Source organism: Podarcis filfolensis (assembly GCF_964270895.1).
Source record: "Podarcis filfolensis genome assembly, chromosome: 6".
Lineage (NCBI taxonomy): Eukaryota > Metazoa > Chordata > Lepidosauria > Squamata > Lacertidae > Podarcis > Podarcis filfolensis.
Genome location: NC_139609.1, coordinates 71,624,757 through 71,651,535, shown reverse-complemented (window position 1 = coordinate 71,651,535; position 26,779 = coordinate 71,624,757). Strand labels below are relative to the sequence as shown.

Sequence of the window (26,779 nt, the reverse complement as noted above, 5' to 3'; positions counted from 1 at the left end):
TAGCTTGGACTCGGAACAAAAAACAAACCATCATTAAGCTTTAGTCATGATCATTACATCGTGACCAATTATAACCACAAAGAACTTTTGTAATAGCTAACAAAAACATCCATATTTAACTTTTCAACTGAAATGTACATTGTTTTGTGTATGTGTTATGAGTTTGTTTCTTGATATATCCTGAACAAACGAAATGTATATTTTAATTAAAATGTGTTAAGAAAACACAATTGGAAGATTCTGATAATTTAAGGCAGTAAAAACTACACATAAAATTAACTACACCATTTATTTACAGGCTTATAGTCAGAATCTTCACAGTGTCAAGAGCCTAACATTAGCAGCAACATTTTAGTTTAGCATAAACACGGCCATGATCCTGCTTGACATATATTTCAAGTGGCACTAATAAACACTATTTCAAGTGGAATATATTCAGAATTCATCTTGCTGCTTCATGCTTTGTGGGAATTTTAAAATTGTCAACTCAGGTATTATAAAATATTTTGTTACTTGCAGTTTACAAGTTATACCACAAACAATGTGCTTTTCAGGCTGCAATAAAGGAATCGAAAGGATAAGACACAGAGGTATTTATCCTATTGCATACAATTAAGTCGCACTAATCGTGCAGTGGGTCAGTGTGTCTGGCTGCTAACCAGAAGGTTGGTAGTTCGAGCCCACCCAGGGTTGGCTGTGGGAAGGATTCCTGCATTGCAGGCCTCACCGTCTGACCACAACACGGAGCTCCTTTCCCTTGGAGAAGACATGAAAAGCTCTGAAGACCCTGTGAAGACCTTGCCTGCCTCCAGAAGGGGAAGTCATCCCAAACAAGAATGTCATCCATCCCATCTTAAAAATATGCGTGCACCAACTCTTTTGCCTGAGTAAATGATTATTTATTAGTGAAGATCTGAACAGAAGCTGGATTTTGCTTTCCTTTTCTTCCTTTTTTTTTTTTTTTGAAATGTGTGTCTATTATAACCATGATTTTTACAGGCTAGGCACTCTTACAATTACAGTGGTACCTTGATTCAGATAGGTAGCCGTGTTGGTCTGAGGCAGTCGAAATAAATAAATTGTCCAGTAGTACCTTAGAGACCAACTAAGTATGTTCTGGGTATAAGCTTTTGTGTGCATATCTGAAGAAGTGTGCATGCACACAAAAGCTTATACCCAGAACATACTTAGTTGGTCTCTAAGGTGCTACTGGACAATTTTTTTATTTAGTGGTACCTTGGTTAACGAACTTAATCCATTCCGGAATTCAGTTCTTAAACCAAAGCCTTCTTAAACCTAGGCGTGCTTTCCCATGGAACACACTCAACAGGAAGCGGAACATGTTCTGCTTCCTAGGCAAAGTTCACAAACTTCTTAATCCGAGTTGTTCATAAACTAAGCTGTTCTTAAACTAAGGTCACTGTACTAAAACTACTAAGGATGCTTGTATCCCCATGACCACTTCCAACCAGTTCCCAATACTATGAAATATCTACAAAACTGCTAAATCTCAGCACTTTAAACATCACAACTATCAGCATTCCACAACTCCACTGCAGATGTGGAAAACTACCTTACCTTGTTTCATTTTTTGCCCTGGAGCCATCATTCTGCACAGGACCTTTAATATTAAAAATAAGGAAATGGAAACTTATTTTAACATTTGTGTTGTTTTATGGAAAGACATGAGCAATAAGCATGATTTTCACTATTGGTCAAAATATATGCCATTCGCCTTTTAATTATTGCAAGAGATCAGAGTTCCCACAACAGCCCCAATACAGAGTATGGATAAAGTTTTTTTGTATTTAGAGCTGGAGTGAGCAGAAGGTAGATTGGGAATTACTGGCTCTCTTGGTCATTTGCCTCCCACAGACAGACCACAAGCAGTTAACCAAGAATAAACCTTGTCTGGATTGAGACAAACCACGATCCCTGCTTCAGACATAACACAAAGGTAAACTGTGGCTTAGCTCCAGGTAGTGTGGTAGGAGAAGCACCAGGGGAGCAGCAAAGCAGATGCAATTTTTACTGTGGCTACCAGTATGCGTGCTCATTCATGCTTAGCCATGATTTGGCTTAGCGTTATGTGCAAGCCAAGTCACTGTCTTCAGTACTCTCAAGCATGCATGTATAGGTTTGTAACCTAAAGCACTTTGGCTTACAGTCCTTATCAGGGTTCAATGCATTCTTCAAGAAAAGCCAAATGCTACCAACAATAACAAATGTTATTTAATATAAACAACTAGTTATATGATGCAACAGAAGTGTACACATAGAAGGTAAATATTACTCACTTCTTCTACTTGAAGCATCACCATTACTCAGCAGCTCAGGATCTACCTGCATGCCATCTAAACAGACAGACAACTCTCCAATCCCGTCAGTTGATTCTTTGTCACCAATAAGCATCATATTCACCACCACTTGTTCAACTATTGAAAATATACCAAAAAAAAACAATGTTCTTAACTGCCTTGTATTTTTATTGCAGTGAACTGATTAAGGTTTATACAATTTCATGAAAAAGCTGAGGAAAGCTTTTAAGAAATGACCACATTTCCATTTCATATTACACATTCAGTGATCACTGCACATGGTGAGCCTCAGAAAACTTTACTAATTTCCTTACTGAAAAATAGGATTCTGAAGCTTTAACTCGTTTTAAATTTGACATCCATGCTCAGCCCATGCAATCAAAGATTAGTCCATATTCAACAGCTGCACTGAGCAGAGTTCATCTAGAGCATTTGCTCTTGTGGGTAAAGCCCACAACAATTACCACAGAACAGGTATCATCAGATTCTTAGCAATGAATTAATGTTATATGGTATATTGTTCTGATTTCCCTAAATGTCCCTAGCAGAACAATGCATAATTCTCATTTATTTTTATGTCATCCTCAGGTTGTGCCACCCTTCTCTCAATAATCAGCAGAAGCAAAATTCATCCATGAATATCTTTAACATCAAACAAAAGAGCCCTCATAACCGTACAATTAATAATAAGAGTTTAAGCATAGTTGCATATTCTCTGTGCCAGGCCTACTATTGTAGAACCCCATTCACGAAAGGGACCATATAAGTCAGAACCTAAACATGTTCCAAATGAACCAAATTTTAGTGGAGACTTCATGGAATGATTTCTAGTTCTTAGGACCCTCTGGAAGACTGCAGGGGTGGGCATCACACTTCTTAGGATCTTTCATATTAACTTTTGCCTACACACACACCAAAGTTTACATCATTTCAAGTTATATGCTTTTGTATACTTACGTTTCATATTGTTTGCTTTGAGAGTCTCTTTAATTTCTAGAGTGGCGCTTCCCAATAAGACATCAGATTTCAACGTTTGGTGACTCCATACACGGAAGCACAGGTTGCTGACAGGTGAGACAATTCTAAAAAGAAGAAGCAAGAAATACTGTAATGCATACTCGCAAGTTCCATTTAAAAATACTTCTGAGTAACTTAGAATCATAGACTTATAGAACTGTAGAGTTGCAAGGGACACCAAGGGTCATCTAGTCTAACACCCTGCAATGATTTCAGGGTCAGGAATTTGAGCCCCATGTTGGGCAATGATTCCTACACTGTAGGGCATGGGTAGGCAAACTAAGGCCCGGGGGCCGGATCCGGCCCAATCGCCTTCTAAATCTGCCCCGTGGACGGTCTGGGAATCAGTGTGTTTTTACATATGTAGAATGTGCCCTTTTATTTAAAACACATCTCTGGGTTATTTGTGGGGCACAGAAATTCGTTCACCCCCCCATAAAGTCCAGCCCCCCACAAGGTCTGAAGGACATTGGACCAGCCCCCTGCTGAAAAAGTTTGCTGACCCCTGCTGTAGGGGGTGGGACTAGATGACCCTTCATGGTCCCTTCCAACAAAATCTCAACTAGATTATACATGACAGGTGGCTGCCTAATCTCTGCTTAAAATCTCCAAGGTGGAAGAGTCCACCACCTTTCATGGGAGTCTGTTCCACTGTCAAACAGCTCTTATCTGTCACTTACAGTTATAAAATTGACACCCCACCCCCAAAAAATGCACAAATCAATTGATCTTCCAAGAGCTATCATATTCCAAACAGTAGTAACATTGATAGGAAAATGTGGCTTTTTATGACAGAAATTAATCCTGCAAATATATGTTTACAGTGGCACCTCGGGTTACATACGCTTCAGGTTACAGACGCTTCAGTTTACCGACTCCGCTAACCCAGAAATAGTACCTCGGGTTAAGAACTTTGCTTCAGGATGAGAACAGAAATCATGCTCCGGCGGCGCGGCAGCAGCAGGAGGCCCCATTAGCCAAAGTGGTGCTTCAGGTTAAGAACAGACCTCCGGAACGAATTAAGCACTTAACCCGAGGTACCACTGTATTTCAGTAGCACATAAATGGGGAACCTTGTGCACAATAAAAACAACAACTCTAAGTGTATTTATTTCACAGTAAATCTTACAGGCAGATTTTTACATGCAGGTTTTGAAGTCTTAGAAGCAAGAACAGTATATACACCTTTCACTAAGTTTTAGGGGGAAATATCCTTTCTTCTAGCAACTATATGCTTCTTTAGTTCCCTCCTCATTCCTTCTACACTTTGGTTCAGATACAAAGATGTTTACAGTCGCTCACCTATGGACATTGGGACTTTCTGGGCTTCCCTTTTATGGAAAACTCCCTGTACTCCCCCCTATAGCCATTCATGAGGCTCAGGGAACCCACCTAGTGCCACACCTTACACAGTGTAAGGGGCTGAAACCCATATAACCTAGTTTGCAGAGCTACTGGTCTGCCTCTGTGCCTAATTAAAAACAAAACAAAAAAATTCTAAAACATTTAAACCAGTTAAATCAAACCAATAACTTTTATTGGCATCACAGTATAAAACATTTAAGTCACTGGGATAATTAAAAGGACAAGGGTGAAGCTATCGAGGGTTATAAGGTCACACTGTGATCGTGTGCACTTAGATATTATACAAATCAGGTGAATGAATTAAAACTGATGGGAGGGGGAAAGATTTGGAGTTCTCCAATTACAGATCTTGGGAATGGCTCAGAACAAAATACTATTTCCCATGATCACACACCCTGATAAGACCTGCATTTTTCTCTTGTCAATATCCATCCCACAGTATAAGGCAGCTGCATTTCTGTTTCTTATAACAAAATAACAAAATAAGGAACATTTCCAAACCTACACTGTAAGATGTTGTTTCCATTTTGGACTATTAGTATTGTTGCACTTTTCTGTTTTCTTTGACTGTCCATCAACTGAGACTTCCACGTAAGGGCTGGGTCCAAACCATTTGTTTTTGTTTTCTTTCAACTTCGCAGAAATAACTATTGAAAGAGAATGAATGAGTGCTTTATTTGCTTCAGCAACTTCTAAAGTTTCTACTATTACCTAGCAAAGTAGATTATGGAACCACAGCCAAATTACAACTCTTTTACATTGACAGAAAAGACACCATGGCACAAAGTCCTTTCATTTGGATGTAATATTTACATTGGACCAAAGATTTCCCCTTCCATTCAATCAATTTAAAACCTAAGATGAAACATTTGTCAAGTCATCACTATATCAAGCCATTTAATTTTCTTAAACCTTTCCAAAACTATATTCACCACCCCAATTCTGATCCATTTAGCTCTTGTTGCTGGAATGCCCGCCTTTTGCTAAGTAATTACATGACACTTTTTAAAGCAAGGGTAGGCAACCTAAGGCTTGTGGGCCGGATGTGGCCCAATCGCCTTCTCAATCCGGCCTGCGGACGGTTCAGGAATCAGCGTGTTTTTCAATGAGTAGAATGTGTCCTTTTATTTAAAATGCATCTCTGTGTTATTTGTGGGGCCTGCCTGGTAGAATGTGTCCTTTTACTTAAAATGCATCTCTGTGTTATTTGTGGGGCCTGCCTGGTGTTTTTACATGAGTAGAATGTGTCCTTTTATTTAAAATGCATCTCTGGGTTATTTGTGGGGCATAGGAATTCGTTCATTTTTCCCCAAAATATAGTCTGGCCCAGCACATGGTCTGAGGGACGGTGGACCATCCCATGGCTGAAAAAGGTTGCTGACCCCTGTTTTAAAGTAAACATAAAGATACACACATTTTAAGTTAGGTGTAAAGATGCATGCAACCATCTTAGTTCTGTGTGCTCCATTTGCACTCACACATATTCTTATGCTGTACCATACCAACCACAACCAATCTTTTATGTTACCACTATTGGCTGCAGCATGTAGCATTTCAAAAAGTAGACCAATTAATTCTGCATGTCTTCTTGTTGTCTTGGTGGTATTTATATAGCTACACTAGTCAAATTTAGCACCAGAAGTGTTGAGTCTCTCGCTGCAGTTACGAAAGTGAAATAAGTAGTAAGTTTTAAACAAATGTGCTTTATTTAGAAAGCTGAAATGTGTTCTACAGTGTGTGAGTTAAGTAATGAGAAAGTGAGCCTGACTCGACAAAATTAACATCAAGCAAATAAAAAGCTTTCTCTTTAGAAATTGTACCACTTAGCTGGGGCAATTTTACCACTCAGCCAAGATATATTTTATTTTTCCTTGCACCATTGCAAGTGGCTTATTTCTCTCTGGTCTTGCCTCACCATCAACTGTTCACATCTACCTAGCACTTTTACTGCCAAAATTATTCACATATCTTGTCAGTCTGACCACTTCAAGCCCTTCTTTAAATCCCAGAATTGGTTTTTTGCCTGCACCAGGATGTTACATAAACTTCTTGCCCTTATCTTCAAAACCCTCCATGTTTCTCCCCCCCACCCTCAATTTTTTTCTGTTGTTCTATCCCAACACACTGCTTCCTGTGATTTTCACTTACCCAGGTCCACTCTACTCAATTATTTGAAGAGATCTTCTGCTACTTGAAACAAACCCACTCTTTCTCCCTTGCTTTCCTTTATGATTGGAAAGGCCATCCAGAACATCTCTCCATTTGACTACCTGTGGTCACTTGCTTCAAGCCCTTCCACACATTTTTCATGAAGCCTTTGAAACAACCCTCTGTTCTCAATATCCTGCAACTAAAGTGCATGTAACTAAAATAATTGCACATTCTTCCCTTGTTCATCCCTGCCATCAGTTCCCTTCCCTTCTTCTGTTTCCCTATAAACCTCTTGATGTAGGGGGCAAGGCAAACCTGTTCTTTGTTAAGTGCCATGTAAACAGATAATTCCATGTAAACAAACAAACAAGTACACACTGCATATGTGGAAGTGGCTAAGAAGTGGCAACTACTTGGCTATATGGCTTATCACTTGTGTGAGTGGTCAATCATAGAACATGTCATCTGTTGCTTGGAGATAAGTGGAATTCCCTACTTATTGCTTATGATCATGAAGGCAAGCATATCTGCTGCCTCCTGGGTCCGTCTGCCTACCTCTAGATAGATAGCAGAGGTTGCTTAAACTCCTTCCCCAAAATCTCCCTATTTCCTGGCCGAGATCTCTCCGTATCCAGTCTCTCCAATGTTGGCAGTCTCTTATGATGTCATTATCTTGACTGACAATGCTGCAGACCTACACTGTCCTCTTCCTGTTTTTACAGTAGATGCACTAGTGCCTGGGTCACTGGAAGTATTGACTAGCTAAGCCAAGCTTTCCTTGGTAACACTCAATTTTTCTTGACAAGTGAGGGCTCACTGGGACATTTTTTCTAAAGTAACACTGATGGGTGTTATATACAAGGTGAAGATGCTAAATTCTAACATAATAAATAATTTGCAGGAAGTAGATTCTGTGTTAACTACTTACAACACAGTTATGATAGATGAAACAGATTTTTCAAAACAAAACGGACTTTAAAAGTAAGTTGCGACACCAACCCCTGTGCCTTAAAAATAAAAAATCACCTATCATCTGGTTCTTCAAGTTAGGAGTCTATACTGATCACTCATTCATATACCATATTTTTGGCCTTAACTGTCATAGTACAGATGAGCCAAAATAAAGTTTCCTTCAAAGACCACTGGTATATACAAATGTATTGCTTATCTGTTACTTGATACCTATTAATACCTTCAAAGAAATATTAATGAATCAACAAAAAAGGAGGCAATGTGCATTCTTTCCAGTGGTTTTCAACCAGTGTGCCGTGGCACCCTGGGGTGCCTTGAATGATTGTCAGGGGCGCCGCAGGCAACACTGGACTCTATCCCTCTTTCTTTCCTTCCCTCCCTCCTCTGATGCCCTCTTGCATCTCTGCCTCACAAAGGCTTGTGGGGCTGTTTGTTGCAGGAGCCCTGGCTACAAGCTCCCCACTATGCACTAGTTGTAATGGGTTAAAACCAATTTATAAAAGGTCTGTAGAAACCTGCTTAAAAGACACTGAAATAACAAAGCAGAGTGATTAAACCAACAACACTAGCTGGAACAGAAAAATTATTTAAAGGCTTCTGGCACAAAATTCCATTAAAACACCTCTGAATCAACAAAGAGAAGGAGCAATGTGAACATAGTAGTGGAAAAATTCTGTTCCAGTGGTCAGAGAGAAATAGTGACAGAGAACATGTTCAATCCTCAGCATCTCCAGTCAAAAGAAATCTTGGATAAGGCTGGGAAAGATGTTCTGATGTTAAGGACTTTGGGGCAGTTACAGTTAGATGGGCAAATGGCTTGACTTGACATGAGGGATCTTTATATGCCTTCCAATAGGATTTGTTTTAGATTTTCCCACAAAGATGTGGGAAAAGGCCACAAAGATAGGAGTCTGCAATTCCTTCAGTTACCCTTAAAAGCAAAGGCCCTACAGTCAGCAAGCAGGCCTGTTTGAGACACTTACCAGTGATCTGAAGCTGTGATTTCATAGTTAGTCCACTGATAGGCTCTGAATTTGACCCATTGCCAGCCATACCACAGGAAGGTACATGAACCTGAATAAAGAAACAAGAAATAATAACTTTACTCTTGAGACAAAAAGACTAAAATTGAGATCAATTGAAAAAATATAAATATAAAATTAAGCTCAGTTGCCATATACATTAATATATTAGACAACTACACTATAGGATATCTAGGTAGACTCCCACAAGAAGTTGTGGACTTTCCTTCTTTGGAAGATTTTAAACAAAGATTGGATGGCCATCATATATGATCTAGTTGAGATTCCTGCATTGCAGGGGGTTGAGCTAGCTAAGCGGGTTATCTCCCGCTTGGACTACTGCAATGCGCTCTACGTGGGGCTACCTTTGAAGGTGACTCGGAAACTACAACTAATCCAGAATGCGGCAGCTAGACTGGTGACTGGGGGCGGCCGCCGAGACCACATAACACCGGTCTTGAAAGACCTACATTGGCTCCCAGTACGTTTCCGAGCACAATTCAAAGTGCTGGTGTTGACCTTTAAAGCCCTAAACGGCCTCGGCCCAGTATACCTGAAGGAGCGTCTCCACCCCCATCGTTCTGCCCGGATGCTGAGGTCCAGCGCCGAGGGCCTTCTGGCGGTTCCCTCATTGCGAGAAGCAAAGCTACAGGGAACCAGGCAGAGGGCCTTCTCGGTAGTGGCGCCTGCCCTGTGGAACGCCCTCCCATCGGATGTCAAAGCGATAAATAACTACCTGACATTCAGAAGACATCTTAAGGCAGCCCTGTTCAGGGAAGTTTTTAATCTGTGATATTTTAGTGTATTTTTGGTTTTCTGTGGAAGCCGCCCAGAGTGGCTGGGGAAACCCAGCCAGATGGGCGGGGTACAAATAATAAATTATTATTATTATTATTATTATTATTATTATTCCTCAGGGTCCCTTCCAACTCTACAATTCTATTGTTTTATACGCGATGGACAGACCAATGTTTCTTAAGGCAAACCAGAACAAAACAAATACTGGTGAAATGCCTGTCGTGATCATTTGTAATGAAGGAGCCAAAATATGTGGTTCTCTTCTCCTCCACCCCAACTCATCAGCAGATGCAAGCAACCAGTGGCTTGGGAATAAGGTTGTGTCTTCATCTTGATCATATCCATTTACTTTCAATGACAGAGCTGAATCAAACATTCATTTATATGGTTACAAAGAGAAATAAATGTTCAACAAAAACAATCACCACTGATACATCCCTCACCCCTTTCAAATGGACTTTGTTAACTGATTCTCCACACAGACAGGAAAAGTACTGACATGGTCTCAGCTGATTCTAGTACCAATTTCCAGTGTGAGCTACCCAGCTTGCCCTGCCTCACCTGCTCCCACCATCCCTTTCTCGTATTTATGTTCTTTTTCATTAGAACAAAATGATTTGCCCTCAATTTTCTTGGATTAGATCTAATTATAAAATATTTAGTATAACATCTGTATATACAGGAAAACTGTGCGATTAGACACAATAAAAACACAGCTAATTAACTAGTGCAAACTGAAGTTGGAAAACAACTACATATACATAGTCAAAACAAAAAAAAAAATTTCTTCCAGTAGCACCTTAAAGACCAACTAAGTTAGTTCTTGGTATGAGCTTTCGTATGCATGCACACTTGGTATGAGCTTTCGTGTGCATGCACACGAAAGCTCATACCAAGAACTAACTTAGTTGGTCTTTAAGGTGCTACTGGAAGAAAAAAAAAATTTTTGTTTTGACTATGGCAGACCAACACAGCTACCTATCTGTAACTGTACATATACATACATAAGTGAAACTGAAACAAATTACTCATACTAGATTAAACCCCATTGAAATATTTCTTCATGTATAAACTGCTATCTAATAACCCCACAAAGAGTTTCCAAAATGGCACAGAGATATAAACAGCTTCCGCAAACCCCATGTGTCAATATATTTCAGCACATAGTTCTGGACACTTCCACTAAGATTTGGAGAATACTTGCCAGACTTGACTGAAGTTATATAATAATAATAACAACCACCACCATCACCACCACCACCCATACATCTGGTAGGGCTGGATATCAGAATCTTACATGTGGGACTCGAAGGTCTCATGTAAAAGAGAGTTTTTTAGTTTCAAAGTTCAAGAAATCAATTATTCCTATTTTCAAGTTTACTTTAATATGCCTTACAATTTGATAAGCAGACCTTAGTGTTTTAAAGTTATCACCTTTGAATCAATAAGGAACCAACACTTTCAGGCTGGTAATAAAATTAATATTTCAAACATTTGCCTAGCTGATGTCAGCGGTGGTTTCTTCTTCCTGGAAATCCTTAGCTATAGGAAGCATGCTTTATGATCAAGAACCTTTTAGAATTTGCTGTATTAATGATGTGCTGCTCTCACCTCATGAACAAAAACATTTCCCTACTAGAAATGGCAGCTAACTTAATTATGTAGTTTATAAGAAGAATAGAGGAAAAAAGGGAAAAACAACAACAGCTCAGCAGTTTCCTGTAATTCAGTAATTTTCAGGTTTGCATCTGTGTGGAAACTCTGGACTCCTACAGAGTTGCCACGTTCCCCCCCCCCCAGACAGAAGCTTTGTACTTCAACTGCTGCAGAACCATCAACAGCAGCAGCAGAATGCATGGGGATCAGCGAGGATCCTGCCACTGTTACTCTTCAACACCCACCTCTTCGTGTTTGCATTGAATACGTACTTTTTGTGTGAAAAGCCAGTTAGTATCTTGGTTATTTTTCCCTCACTTAGTGAATTAGGGGGTCTCTCTCGCTGAGCACTCTAGCATAATGCCCCATTGACATGTACGGCTTTTTACACAAACAGGAATCTATGAATAATTCACATGGCGTGAGCTCAATTGCAGGGAAGGGAAAGGAGACAAAGAGCTTATGATTCCTTTGTGTGTGTCCCCTCCTTTCTCTCTCCAGTCAATTCCAAATCCCTACTTCCCTTTGCTATCCTTTTCGTGGCAAAGAGGAAAGACTTTGCTGCAGGAATCATCATGCTTTAGGACCCAGGCTCCTTTCCCAGACTATGCATGCAGTTCCCCAGTTATAGCCCAGGGAGGTACAATTATATACATGATTAAGAGGAACCAGGACTCCATGTGGTGGTGCTGAATATGACTATCAGATTCAGCTTACATATTCATCAAGTTCCTGGTCTTACCTCTACCAGGAACATACTAGGTGGACTTAGGCAATCTCACCTTTAGTTCCCCATGTGTAACATGGGTGACCTTGGGCCAGTCACCATCTTTCAGTCTAACATACCTTACAGGAGGATAATATGGAGATGAGGTGAGCTATGTAGGCCACCTTGAGTTCCTTGTATAAAAGGTGAGATACAAAGCAAAAATAAATGATGAGATAAAAATAATACTGCGCATCCTTATAGGATTGCTATGTGAATTACAACAATAAAACATAGGGCAATTGCTGTAAGCACTATATAAATGCTAAGCATGATTAATATTAATTTCTTCCTACAATAATTACTATTGCAAATAGTTAGCTTGCTGTATGCACATATGAGAAAGGTGGGGGATTTGTTTTATGGAACATGGGACTCCATGGGTAGAGATGAATCAAACTTCTGGGGGCCAGGAATATAACCTGCCTATCTTGGGATGCACAGCTCTAATTTGCCTACTTTTAAGAAAACTCTGTGATAGTTAAAAAAGCATTTTCACAACCTAGCTTTATTTGTCCCTATGGTTAAGAGGAAAGCCTCTGGGCTTATTTCAGTCATATGAAGTAATTCCTATTTAGCAGAGACACGCAACCTGTTTGATTATCTCTGAAAAGACAGAGTTACTTTCAACTTGTCAAAATTAACCATAGGTTAATGTTCTAGCTATAGTGTCTGACAGCACCACGGAGGAAACCTGTGTGAATGTTTAACAGAAAGGAATACAACAGACAGAGAAAGTTACTATTTGTTATTATTAACCTAATGGTGAATTCAGATGCTGAGTTTTATGCCGTGCAGTGATCTCTATTTAACATAACCCATTGGTGGCAAAATTGTCTGAACCAGTTCAAGGGCATCACATTTCACTTGGTTAAAAAAAACACTCCTCTGAAGTGCATGGGCCTCAGTAATTCAACTAATCGGGACCTCCTTTGCCCATGACTTATACCACATGATCATCATGGTAGGAGATTAGTCATCTGAAACAGTTATAAAAGGAAATGCTTCATATAAGCATCCAATAACCCTAAAACATTAGGTAAGGAGAAGTTTCTGATGCTCACTATTATGCAAGTCTGCAGATTTTGAATCTTTAAGAGCTTTCACAACTGTAATTGATAGGTTGAGGAATCAAGACAGTAGTGAGCCCTGAAACATCACCATCAACCTATACAAGTAATGGAAAACTCATTCTCTAAGTGCCAGTATTTAAGTAGCCAAAACAGCACTAACCACACAGACAAGGGAGGTATCACTAGCATTACTGGGGACCCAAAACAGGCCAATGAAGGCTGAGTGGCCATACAGTGCTGGCTTACTGTTTGGGGGATGGAGACTAGGGAAAGGGGGAAATAAAATGGGCTGAGGTACCCAAACTGGCTGCCATACTGAAGGGGGGGATTAAGGTTAATAAATTACCCCAAATAGTGTTGCAAATAACTCATTTTGAGTTAATTGTTGAATTTATTAACTTCATCTATAATATGGCCATTCTGAAAGCTTTAGCCACATCTGTTCACCGAATTTCAGCATCCTCACTTTACATGAGGAATTGTAAAGAATATAAAAAGATGTCAAAGACTGAAGGAACCGATTATTCTTAGTTGAAAGGTATTTATTTTAAAAAAGTTGCAAATAGGCAAAATACTGTTAATAAGCAGGCTTATGAGTTTATCTCCCCTACATGCAATCGTCATGGAAAACTAATTAACAAGCTTAAACTGGGAGATTAGGTTTAAATTGAACAAACGTTTTCTAGCCAAAGAAATAGGTGAGTAGCAAACAGATTAAAGGCTGTCACACTTGTCTATTTTTAAATGCACTATATAAAACAGAAGATGCAGCAAGTGCCTTCTTTAAAGGCAGAAGTAAAGACTACTTGGCACTTAAGTGTCTTCTACTCTTAATATCCTGTTTCATTTTATATTGAATGTCAGAAGGTGGAGAATGAACTGCAGACGTGTGTCAATTTTACTCAGTATAAAATATATTTAGCACATATATTTGAAGTAGGAAATACCTTGAATGGATGCTGTTTCAAGGTACCTATGATGGTAATAACAATATGTGTCACATTAAAGCATGAACTTTACATGTTGTAATGTCTGATCCCAGACAAACTGTAGTTAATCTTAACTATGGTCTGAACAATCCAACTCCAGGAGGAGGAGGGAATGAAAGCTTATGGCTTACAGTGTCTTGTTCTCAAAGCACAACAACTGATTGGCTAGAAGATACCTACTAATTTATTTATCTTTATCTTTTACTAATTTAATTTACAAGCCCTCACTACTGACCAAGGGTTTGGTATCATAGAAATTTTAATTGTCTACAATTGCTTGAGGTGCTGTGATGTAACTGACTGTTCAGTAACATTCTAGTAAGAGGCAAACAATCAGCACAAAGGGACCAAGGGCAAAGCAAACTTTGTACAGCTGATGTGTGAAGAGCCGTAAGAAGGCAAATTTCGGAAATACCCTTTGCTTCCTAAGTGATATTTGAGGGTGTGATTGCTAGATTAGGGCGGGGGTGGTGGAGCAAAATGCTTTTCCTGACAGTGACTCTAGCATACACGTTTGTTACTGGCAGGAATCAGAACAACTCTAAAAATTAGGATCATTCCACCAGAATAATTATAATTTTATTTATTATTAAATAATTAGTTTCCTGGTCCAATTCAAAGTGATGGTTTCGATCTATAAAGCCTTAAATGGCTCAGTACTGCAAAAGCTCAAGGACTGCCTCTCCCAATATGAAACAACCTGGACCCTGCAATCATCATCAGAGGCCCTTCTTCATGTGCCTCCCCTGTCAGAGCTTTGGAAGGTGGCAACACAAGAACAGGCCTTTTCTGCAGTAGCTCCATGCATGAGGAATGCTATCCTAAGGGAGGTTTGCCTGGAACCTTCGTTACATATCTTTAGGCAAAAACATTCCTTTCCTCCCAGGACTTTGGCTAATGAAACAATCTGTAGCCTTTTAACCTGGTGGGCATTGTTTTTGTTTGTTACTATTGTATGTATTTTTGTATTTTTATATTGTAAACCACCCTCTATTCCTCAGATGAAGGGCAATATAGAAATTTAATAAATATTAATGAAACAATAAATATGAACAATTGCTATCCTATATTCCTAAACTTCGCCATTGACATCCAGTTACATAACTGGAACAGGAAGTATTAGCATGGTTGAGAGAAACCCAATGTTTGCAGAAGTAGAAAAAAGCAAGCAAAAAAATCTCCCCATCCCAAAACCTAGTCCACTGAGGACCCTTTGTCACAGGCCAGATAACACTGAGTGCAACTGGGGGGGGGGGGTAAAATGGAAATTGGACAGAACAGAGCTAATGGAATATACCAGAAGCATGACTGCCTGGCTGGAAGGAAGCCTTCTTGCCTCTAATAGCTTCTCTGACTCCACTTGTTAACCACATTGGCATCCTCTTCACACTCATGGTATCTTTCCTGAGCTTCTAAGACTATATTTTTATACAGCTCCCAAGCATTCTGGAGTGATCTGATCTGACCTTCTTGACTTTGCCTTTCAACTTCCATTTTATCAAACCACTCATTTTGGGGAAGTCTCATTTTTTGAAATCAAATGTTACTGTGTCAGATTTTCTTGGTGATTGACCGTTTATATGTAGTATATTTAATTTAAGAACACTATGATCTCTGCTCCCAGTTGGCTTAACAACACTTACATGTTGCAGCAGAGGTAACGGTGTCTCATTGGCTCTCTGCAGTCCACCTCAGTTAACCCACACTGGCTTGGACTCTTCTAACATTAGCATACGTATAAACACAGAGAATTTACAAGACTCACTCTTCAAGTGTCTTTGGCACTTCCATTTTGATCTACGATGCTTTCTCCTCTCTCAACTGCAATCATGTGCTCCTGCATTCACAGTGCTGAGTTGTATACCTCCCACATTTAAATTTTCATTAATTTTATCGTCATTCGAGTGAGATTTGCTCCAAACCCTATTCAGCTCCTGTGGGCTTTTCCTCCCCCCCCCCCCGCAACAGTTTAAAAGCTGCTCTGCCAGAGCATCACGGCCACAGAGCCACCCCCCAGCCAAGCACCAGCTTACTGTTGCCACTGTAGGGCACCCTTGCCACCACCAAGGGAGAGAGGTAGGAGGGTACCTGGAGGGTCATGGAAGCCACAAGGAATTGCATGGCCTAGCCCAGGCCCGACCCCGAGCTTACCTCCCTGGCAGCTAGTGCAAAAAGAGCACCCCAGGAAAAAAATAAACACAACATGGCCACTCCCTTGCTGAAAAATTATTATTTTATTTTTTTCTTTGAAGAACTGTAATAGCGTCCATGCAGGAGGCCTGAACCATTGAAGACTGGGACTGCTGCCTTAGGCCTAACCCAAGGACCCAACATCCAGGTCCTGTGGGCCCCGCAGTGAAATTAAAACTGCCTGTGAGTCAAGGCTTTGGCATTGCCACGTTCTGCCATGTGTCTTTGTTGATAGGAAGTGGTAAGAGAATTCCTCTTCGAGAGCATAGTATGACGGGGCTTCAGTGGACCTTAGGATGGGATCATAAGGAATGGTCTCAGGGTCGGTAGGCCCAACTCTCTGCTCACAAGGTTCCCAGAAATATGAGAGAGCCCTGCTCTGCCAGACTGTCACAAGGCCATCTGTTTTGGGTTTTGATTTTTTACATGGCTGGAGGACTGGGAAGGGCATTTATGTCTACTGGGATGCTACCTAGCAAGGCTAGGAGTATACAAAGCTGCCTAATACTGGGTCAAGGAGCCACTGGTTTACCTAATTCAGTGTTGTCTACTCTGACAGGCAGTATTCCTAGGGGTTCAGAAAAGAAGGTATTTCTTATCCTACTTGGAGATACCAGAGATTGAACCTGGGATCTTCAACGTGCAAAACAGATGTACACCAACCTATGATCCTTCCCCATCAGGCAAAATGTGAGGAAGAGGAGGTATCACATAGGTCACCAAGGAGAAGGATGAGCAAAAGGGGCTAAGTGGTCTGTATAGGAGGCAGGCTATTGCTCCATGCAGAACATCTCCTAACTGGCTAGTGTGCCTGGTATAGCAGTCCAACCCTTTTTGAGTGTGCAGTTGTCACCTGGATTCAAACAAGGGGCCTCGAGGATGTAAAAAGGGAGTAGGGAACTGGATCCACCCAGAGGACGGGCTCCAGAACTGGCCCACTCTCCAGTTAATTTTGACATATGGTTGTCATGTGGGATACCATATGAGACAATTCAAGGTGTGGGAGTGGCCAAAGGCTCATCTCCAGCCTTAGAGCTGTGATGTTTAGAAAAAAAGATGTCTTACTGCTTAGATTGGAGATAAAAAAATATCCACACCTGTCCTCATGTGACTGACATATAGGCCTGATTTGTACAAAATGACCACATGGCCCAAATTCAGAGGACTGACAGGCTAATCAGACTTGTGCATGAAAGGTTCTCCACAGCTAATATAGAAAACAAGCTGCTTGGGTTTAGGGTTTATCTTGCAGTCCCAGTGATTGTAACATCTGATCCATGGGCTGCAGTGGGATGATGTCAATGACCCATGGTTTGTCTGATGCCTGTCTTGCTGCTGAAGTTGAGTGTGAACACTTTGTGGAGCTCGAACTGTGGGTTGGGAATCCCAGGAGCTCCCTCTTTTGCCATGATTATGATTTTATGTTATTTTGCCAGGCATGCAAAAGGTGAGTAGGAACATATTTGCCCCTTCCTCCTAATGGGGCTCAAACTCCCATTATGTGCTTCCTAACCTTATGTAGGGAGCTGCTGAAGAACGATTGCAGCAGTTAGTGTGTGCCTGTCTTATTGGATGTTTTGGCCACTTCGCTTTAATTCTTGGCAACAGTGACTTCCCCTCATTTGGTCTTGAAACTTTGTCCTAGGGAGGGCTGTGTCCTGTTCTCTGGAGGCCCAGGAAACTACATCAATGTTGTTTTGCATGGACTGTCCTCCCTCCCTTTGTATGTGCTGTTCTTCCAAAAAAAAAGTGGTTGTGAGTGACATACAAGGATTCAGACTCCAGCCTATAAGGATGCATGGGGCCAGAAGCAGCAGAGATATTGGTGGCTGTGCAACCAGGGCAGATGAAGTGGAAATACTCTAGCATTATCTTACACGTAGTGTGTGCTGGAGGCATATCCTCACCATCCTATGTTCATCCCTCTGAGTGGGATGGCATATGTGTGTTGCTGTCAGCACAGTTCTCTGTGTATGTATGTTGTTTTGACACAGTGTTGTTTTCTCCTTGTTGTACGTTCCCTGTCCCTCTGAAGCTGACCACACATAGAACATAGTGGTCATCTGCCAACCTAGTATTGGCATATCTCCATTCATGGTGTATTAAGAGTATAAAATTGCCATATAAATGCAGTGAAGCTATAACATACAGCTGGAATAGCTAACATAGTCCCCTTTAGACATTGTTGGACTCCCAGCTGCCGTACATCCCCCACAGTATGGCCAATGATAAATGTTTAGACCAAAACATCTGCCGGGCACCACATTGGCTACCCCGACCACTGTCATTGCCATCAGAACATAGGAAGAGCCTGCTGGATCAGGCCAATGGCCTATCTAATTCAGCATCACAGTGGCCTACCAGATGCCTGTGGGAAACCCATAAGCAGAGTTAGAGCACAGGATCCTACGGCTTCCACTAACTGGCATTCAGAACCATTACTACTTCCAACTGTGGAGACAGAGCATAGTCATCATGGTTAGTAGCTATCAATAGTGCTCTTCTCTACGTCAAGTAGATGAGTTCCAAGCATTGCCTCCATGACAAATAGCCTTGGGAATATATATGCTGTTCTGAGCTCTTTGTAACAAATAGTATATTACATGGGTTGGTTGCTGCTATCTTGTTTTTAAAAATTGAGATATTTTTAAAAAGATAACATTTCTTTTGTACACTGAACACTACTGGAAAATCCAACTGCGCAGGTATAACTGCATTTTTCCTCATGATCGTAATAAGCATTATGTAACCTTGGTTTAAAAATTCAATTGCAGCCAAAATATAGGAAAACAAGTTTTTACTGTACTCCAGAGTAACTTGAGGTTATTATAATTCAAAGTGAAGAGGACAGAATAACTTATTCTGGTTAGTTTTACTTTCATGCATATCCCACAAGAAATATGCAATTTGTGAACAACAGCAGACCAAATTCTTTACCAAGACTCCATTCTACAAACTAATGCTTATAAGTGGAACCCTGTGCAGTACCTGGGATTTCAACAGGATTCAACATGGACACAAGCACTAAAGATAAAAGTGGTATAACTGTAATTAAATAAAATAATAAAACGAACTCCATTCTATTCCTCCTCCCATTATTTACCCACAGTAGTCAGAATTACATGTCCAAAATACGGTCAGTATTCATTGGACAGTTGGGGAAGGGGTTGGCCCACTTATTTCATCTATTTTTCCCCTGCAAACCTCCAGTCAAACCATACTCATAGAGCCATGAAAATAAATGGACTTAAGTTGTGACTAATTGAAATCCATCAGTTTCAACAGGTCTACTCCACATATGGCTTGGTGGATGCTAGTCATAATAAAAAAAAAGGTGTATGAGCTTAAAGTTTATAGTATTTTTCTCAGCCTTGTCCAAATACCCAGAATTCCTAATAACTGAATTCATCAGAAATCTATCCTGTTAATGTTTTCTCTTGCAAGAGTACTTTTCTCTGATGTTCTCAAGTTTTGCTTCCAACTGTGATGCTGTCATCCCTATTCAAACATCTGAAAGAAAAAACCTTGCCCTACAGCTGAAAATATATGAATCTGCTACTTTATCATGGGATATAAATTAAGCAGCTGAAGACCGAGAATCTGAAGTGCCCAACCATAAAGGCAACCAACCTGTGCATCTTTGCATGCTTTGGCCTTGCCTCCTTCAAAACAGCTTCCACTGGGATCAGGTAATTCTGCCACTTCTCTGTAATCTACAACTGGATTATCCAATCACTCCCAATGTAGTGGGAATTATAATCCCTCAGAGAATGTCCATGCTGCATCTCTGCGTTAGTTGTTGCTCTGGCACTAGCCTCTTTTAATCAATATGTACATCTAGAATATAGTGGTTCACACAGATTGCTAGAGGATAGAGTCCTTTGAGGCAGATACTATTTACACATCCTAAAAACAAAGTTTTCAAGGATAAAGTTACAATTCTAATGTTATTTTCTTAAACAGCACCTCAGAAGACAAGGGAATCAGACAAGTTTAGAAAACAATGTACTATAGGACAGAATTAACAAGTTAGTCAGAAATACTTTTCTGGAAATAAATTTCATAAACCTCTTTCATCTGGCCTTTGAGTTTGTATATACTTTTCCCTTTATAGGAAAAAGACCCTGAATCACGATACCTGAATGCAGAAGGTCTTCAAGTTTAAACCTGTGCTCACAATGAGCCTGTAGCCTGGAAGAGTTTATTTATTTATTAACATTTATCTTTAAAGAAACATTGACATTGCAATAAAGATCAGTGGGAACATTCAAACAACTGCTTCTGTTCCTTTATATAAATGCTTTTCATATTTGAGGTAAGAACAAACAGGTACTGTACAGCAAATTTCTCATAATTACAAACCAATTTCACAATCTGTAGGTCCATAATGAGCATAAGGACAACAAGCTTGGGAATTATCTGGCTGCATTGGACAAGTTCCTAGTGACAAAGCCTATCATTATACGTGTCATCGCCTGGCAGTTTCAGAATCAGTGCCAAATACCACTGAACAAAGTAATCTACTATCTATGAAGTGGGGGAGACATTATGCCTTTTAAATATATGCCACCTTCTCTTATCTGTTTCTGAATGTACCATTTTTCAAAACAAAAAGTTTTCAAGCATCTTAACAAATGTATTTGAGGACACCTTCTTGTGTATTAGCATAGTTTTCACAAACAGCATTCCATAGATTTCCCCTTTGCTGAATTCCAAAGAATATGTTTTGCTCCTATACCAATAGATACTGATCCAACAAAGACCATCACCTTATCTATTCTATATAGCCTATTTCCACAAAGTGAAAACCACAAAGTAAAGCAATGGTCATTGGTTCCAATGGCTTTAAAACATTTCATTACAGCAGAATTAGATCATCGTGGAGGATAAGTCTCCAGAATCCATGGATAATTATGTCTATCAAAAGCTATTAGCCATGACAGCTATCAGAACCTCCAGTTTCAGAGGCAGTATGCCTCAATACTAATTGTTATTAGTTATTGCCATCATGCCCTGTCTGTCAGGCACAGGAACTTTTGAGCGGTGTGCACCGTAATCAAAACACTTTAAACTGTGGTCTAATGCAATGTGTGAACAAGACATCTGTGTACACCCAATATGCAATACAAGATTATTTAGTTCACGATTTCAATGGCCTCTTTTACAAAACAACTTTGTTTTGGCAGCAGCATCATTGTGTGTTATTGGCATTCATCCATTGTAAATATTTGCCTGTTAGCTGCCAAATGAATCAGAACACAAGTAATTTTTGGTGAGACCTACAAAACCATGTCTGTTTTCAGTTTCCAAATTCAGGCTTTATGGTGCTATTTTTACATGAATATCAATTTATCATTCATATGCTTTGTAATAACAAAAAGTGCTAAACTTAAGACTGCAGAATGAAATACCTTTACTTGGAGCTAAGATTTATGAGTAGAACTTTCTTTTTAAATGACTTGTCCACAATTTAAATTCATTTTTAAATGTATTTTCAATAATAATTCACAAGCTTTTTTCAGACTTCCTATGTATTTAAAATATTTTGCAGTGCTGCAAGATAAAGTTTGCAATTTACTGAGGAGTAAAAGCCACCTAACTCAGTACAACTTACAGTGCAAGTGCACCTGAAAGTAAGGCCCCAAACATACGGTAAGCATACAAAAAAAGAAACAAGTCACCCTTAATGGGACCGACTTCTTAGTAAGCATGTACAGGATCAGGATGCAAGTGCAGTTGGTTTTAGACTTATACCAGTGATTCAGTAAGTCCTACTGACTACAGTAATTTCTGTTTTAAGACATATTCCCCTCTTTTGGTACTGTTTCTCAAACATTTGTAACTTTATTTTAAGTGGTTACAAGTAAAGGTGTCTCAAGATTCTGTTGTATTCATCTTTTAACATTTCTTGTAGCACAAGGTCCCTAGAGAGCAAGGCAATCTTTCAAGCACAACTACAAAATTACTGAGTAAAGAATAACAGGAAAAGAACAAAACAGGTTGTAAATAGATCTGTTGTGGTCAATAGGGCCAATTCCCAAGTAAGTATGTACAGGATTGCAACCTTCCCGTTCAATTAGTCATTGTAGAGCCTAACAAGTCACCTGATTTGAAGAGACTTAGGTCAAATGAATTCTGCACAGAATCTTGCTGAATGGCTGAAAACTTATGAACAGTTACATGAAACATTGGAATCAGAGGGGCTAACATTAGAGTAACCATTAGAAAGGCTTTATGTCCATATAGCAATTCCCCTCCTTACAGTGTAATATGCATCCAAGGAACTCTTACCACACATTCGCTGCAATGAACTGTTATAAGTGGTAGTATAAAGCTTTCAAAACCTTCCCATTAATGTCTGAAATAATTTAAAATATTTAGCACCATCTCTACCCATTCCAAATCCTGTAAGATGAAGGCTCTGCTGTTCAGTGTTTAATATTCACAAACTGTATCTGAATTTAAAAGCAGTTCAGCCTTTTTAACTGGAACAACAGACACAACAGTTGCTAACAATCCTCAACTTTAATGACTTTCATTATCAATTATGTACTTCATTTCATTATATTTATCTCTTGCCTGTTCTAAACTTAAGAGTAGCACTTTAGCCTCACAATAACCCCATAAGGTGACCTAAAGCCATCTAGCAAAAGCCAATCCACCCTTTATGCCACAGGTATAGATGCAACATGTATATTTGCAAAGGCAAACATCATTAAAGCGTCAAGGGGATACTGTGTTTGTAACCACACAGGGACACAAGCCAAGAGTGTCTCAGTTGGTCAGGGCTGTACTACACCTTTTGAAATGTACAATATTTTCACAGCTAAGAGTTCCAAAACATCATCCCCCACCCAGCCATCCAAACCAAATAACCTAAACAGCAGGATCTGCTTGGCTTCCTTAAAAAGTAGCAGGTGGAAGAGAAGAGAGTGCATTCCCTGTATTTAACAACTGGTGCTGTCCCGATATGGCCGCTAGATGACAGAGATATACAGAAGCCAACGAGAATAAGAACAATCCAGGAAACAATATACCGATAAATGCTAACGAAACTGGAATGGGTGAAAAGAGCCAAGAGGTGTGGAAAGCAGCAAAGGATACACATAACTACAGCATGTACTTTACACAAACAGCATTGGAGTGTTTCCCTGAGGCTGGGAACCTTCGGGTCACACATACAACCCCCCAGCTTTGCGTCCCAGACCAAAGGGCCACCCACCTCGGGACACCTCCATCCATCCCACCCACCCACCGGGCCTCGTCATCCTGACAACACAAGGTCGCGAAAAGGGGGACCGAGAAGAAAATTAAGCCATCTTGAGTGCACAATCCCTGCGAACAACTTCAGTGAAGGGGGAAAGAAAACGCCTACCGACGGCATAGCAGGAGAGGAAGGGAGAAGAGGCCGTAATGGGAGCGGGTGTCTCCCATCATCCCCAAACCCCTCAGTCTGAAGCTGTGAATGCCTCTCGGTGCACAGGTAAAGCGGGGAGGCACTGAGCTCACAAGCTGGAGGTGGGGGAGAGGGAGGGGAGAACGGAATCCCTTTTCCCTTCGAAGGATATAGGGCAGGACCCCACCCACCGCACCCCCTCCCTCCCCCTAAGCGAGGCTGCTGCACCTGCTGCCAGCCTTCCCCTTCTCGCCGCCCACCCTTCGCAAGCCAGGCCTACCTTGAGCTCCCCGCCCTGCCTTCTAGACGCCCCCTCCCTCGGCCTCGGCCTCGCCGCAGGCCCAGAAAGAAAAGCCTTCTTTCCCCCACCCCGCCCCGGCGGGCCCAGCTCCTCTACCGAGGCAGCTCGAAGAACACACAGCAAGCTCCTCACCAGCTAGAAAGGCGACGGCTCCTCGCCTAAGATGGCAGCCAGTCCAAGTCCAACCTGAGGCGGCTTCTGTCCAAAGTCAGGCGCGCGAAAGACGCACGCGCACAACAAAGGCGGAAGGAGAAGGAGAAGCGAGCGGGCGCGAGGCAGAAGGCGGGAGCCGGGAGCGACGAGGAGGAGGAGGAGGAGGCGTACGCAGACGCAGGAAAAAAACCCGGCGGGACTACAATTCCCAGCACACCGTGAGAGAAGCCCGGCGCGCTCCGACTGGCTCCTCAGAGAGAGAAAGGCCTGGTTCAGTTCCACTCGCCAATGCCTGGCTTTCTCATTGGCTCTCGCTTTTGTTTCTGTTTACTCGAAAAAAGGGGTGGGTTGGATCCAGGGAAAAGGGCTTCTACAGGTTCCGTCCTGTTCTTAAGGTGGTGCCTGAAGGCTGTCAACTCTGCAGTTGAATTTAGCCAATTTCTGTTTCGAACTGTGGGGGAAACCGCTGTGGTTGACACGTGCCCCTGACTCATTTGCAAAAAACAGCAAGAGTCCTGGGGACTTAACACATTTATTATGGCAGGAGCTTCTGTGAACCACGGTCCGTGCATCATGTTCTGATTTATAGGGGACCCTGTCCTCAATGTTATGTTCTTTAAGTATTCTATAAAGGTAAAGGACCCCTGACCATTAGGTCCAGTCGTGACCGACTCTGGGGTTGCGGCGCTCATCTCGCTTTATTGGCCGAGGGAGCCGGCGTTTAGCTTCTGGGTCATGTGACCAGCATGACTAAGCTGCTTCTGGCGAACCAGAGCAGCACACGGAAACGCCGTTTACCTTCCCGCTGGAGCGGTACCTATTTATCTACTTGCACTTTGACGTGCTTTCAAACTGCTAGGTTGGCAGGAGTTAAGTATTCTAGAAACACACAATTACAAGTGTATAGAAAACTCTGCAAGCATTAGGCTGACCTTCGCCCAGTTATTTGTTGCTGAGGTGGAAGGTAACACTGTAAGGAATTTATTTTTTAGAATTTCCAGTTGGCTTGCTAAGGTCAGCTCTGAAATCTTCGTGTCAGGAGTGATTTGTGAGACCACCCCGGGGCTCAGAAAAACCTGCCCTTTTCTGGTATAATGAAACCCAGCTTGCCTTAGCACAGAAGAAGAAGCCAAGTGGCAGTTTGAGGTGATCTGTGTGAACTAATATAAAAATATAGTTTGATTTTTCTCCTTGTTTAGTTACTTGTCCATTTCTAACTATTTGGATCTGTCATGATGATATCCAAACATAACTACTGTATCTGTGAAGAGGTAATGCAAATGTATAAAATTTACATTAAATGTGTTTCTTACAACATACTGGCCCATAGTCTTTCAGTAGCTATTTCATATCAATTTGTATGGACGAAAGCAGGATTGTGTTGTTCCCCATACAATGGAATGGATATTTGATGGGACCAAACAGGAAAATAGCCTGTTTTATTATTTAAGTTTACATCACTGACAGAAAGAGTGAAAGGCAGAGGAGTCCTGAACATCCTTCAAAAGTGCAATCTAGTTATAACACAACAGGAAAAAAGCAGTACAAAGAAGAAAAAAAGGCTAACTGAAGTAACTGGAAATCTTAAGGACATGGGAGAGAGGGTGTGATATCTCTGGCTTATGTTGTGCAGCTACACCAGTAAAGTTGGCTCTACAAGACAGCGCTACCTTTCCAGGAAGTATCCACCCTGAGAAGTACTGGTGTGCGCAGAAAAACAGTTCTGACACATTGATTAATGTCAGTATTTGTAGTGCTAACAAACACCACATCACAAAGTAGCAACAATACTCCTCTGATCAAGCCCTGCACCTGCCATTCTCCAGATCTCTTATATGTATTGCCTCAGTAGTAATTTTAACACTGTCTATGTATTGTATTTTATATGAAGGCAAATTCAGTGTAGTAATGTAGTGATTAGAACAGAGATATTTTATTAGTAAGCAGGCACCACATATATGTACGACATCAGTCAACTGACCTTAACATTCTCTGACAATCCTAAGTGACAGACTTGATCTTAAGAGTCTATTCATCTTAAAGATAACTGCAACATCTATCTACAGTATATCCCTACTGTCTGTGTGACAGTTTCTCCTGCAAGTTTCAAAGATCTCTGAAGCCTTGGTAACACTGAGCAGGGCCTTTAGTGTGGCTGTCCTGTTCTGTGGAACAGCATTCCTGTCAATATATGACAGGTACTCATTATCTTCACTTTCCGGATATAAATTAAGACTTTTTTTCCCCAACAGGCTTTGCCAGCTGGATAAATAGTTCTTTACCAGAAGTATCTACTTTGCTGGGGTTTTAGTTTTGTTTTAAATTTAGTTGCTGTGTATTTATGTTTTCAACAATTTTTAATAATATTATGTGTAAATCACCTTGAAATAGTTGTTTACAAGGTGATTAATAAATGAATAGTGATGGTGGTGGTGGTGGTGATAAGCAGTAACATTGCTGGTTTGGAATTTTTTGTGATTTAGTAACAGGACTTAAATGCCTTATTATATGCTGCTTGCTATTCTTGCATACTAAAACCTCTTCTGCATACACCCAAATTTCTAGGGAATTTTATATGCTGCTTTACTGCCTGTACATTGATTTAAAATGAA

At 40.7% G+C, this 26,779-nt stretch overlaps 1 protein-coding gene across 3 annotated transcripts in view; it reads right to left on the bottom strand.

The window, feature by feature from the left end:
* The window catches only part of ITCH (itchy E3 ubiquitin protein ligase), a 49,666-nt gene extending 25,243 nt beyond the window's left edge, over positions 1-24,423 (bottom strand). Inside the window, exons 1-6 of one of the 3 annotated variants that reach the window (XM_083618530.1) lie at positions 24,147-24,423; positions 8,807-8,897; positions 5,206-5,347; positions 3,276-3,400; positions 2,298-2,435; positions 1,579-1,621 (exon numbers count right to left, since the gene is read on the bottom strand). In XM_083618530.1, the coding sequence (XP_083474656.1) occupies positions 1,579-1,621; positions 2,298-2,435; positions 3,276-3,400; positions 5,206-5,347; positions 8,807-8,876 (518 nt within the window). In that variant the 5' untranslated portion in view covers positions 8,877-8,897; positions 24,147-24,423. Of the gene's footprint in view, positions 1-1,578; positions 1,622-2,297; positions 2,436-3,275; positions 3,401-5,205; positions 5,348-7,309; positions 7,445-8,806; positions 8,898-24,146 lie in introns of those variants that run through there. The other 2 variants (XM_083618532.1, XM_083618531.1) reach the window with 2 other exon arrangements.
* Positions 24,424-26,779: the final 2,356 nt, after the last annotated feature.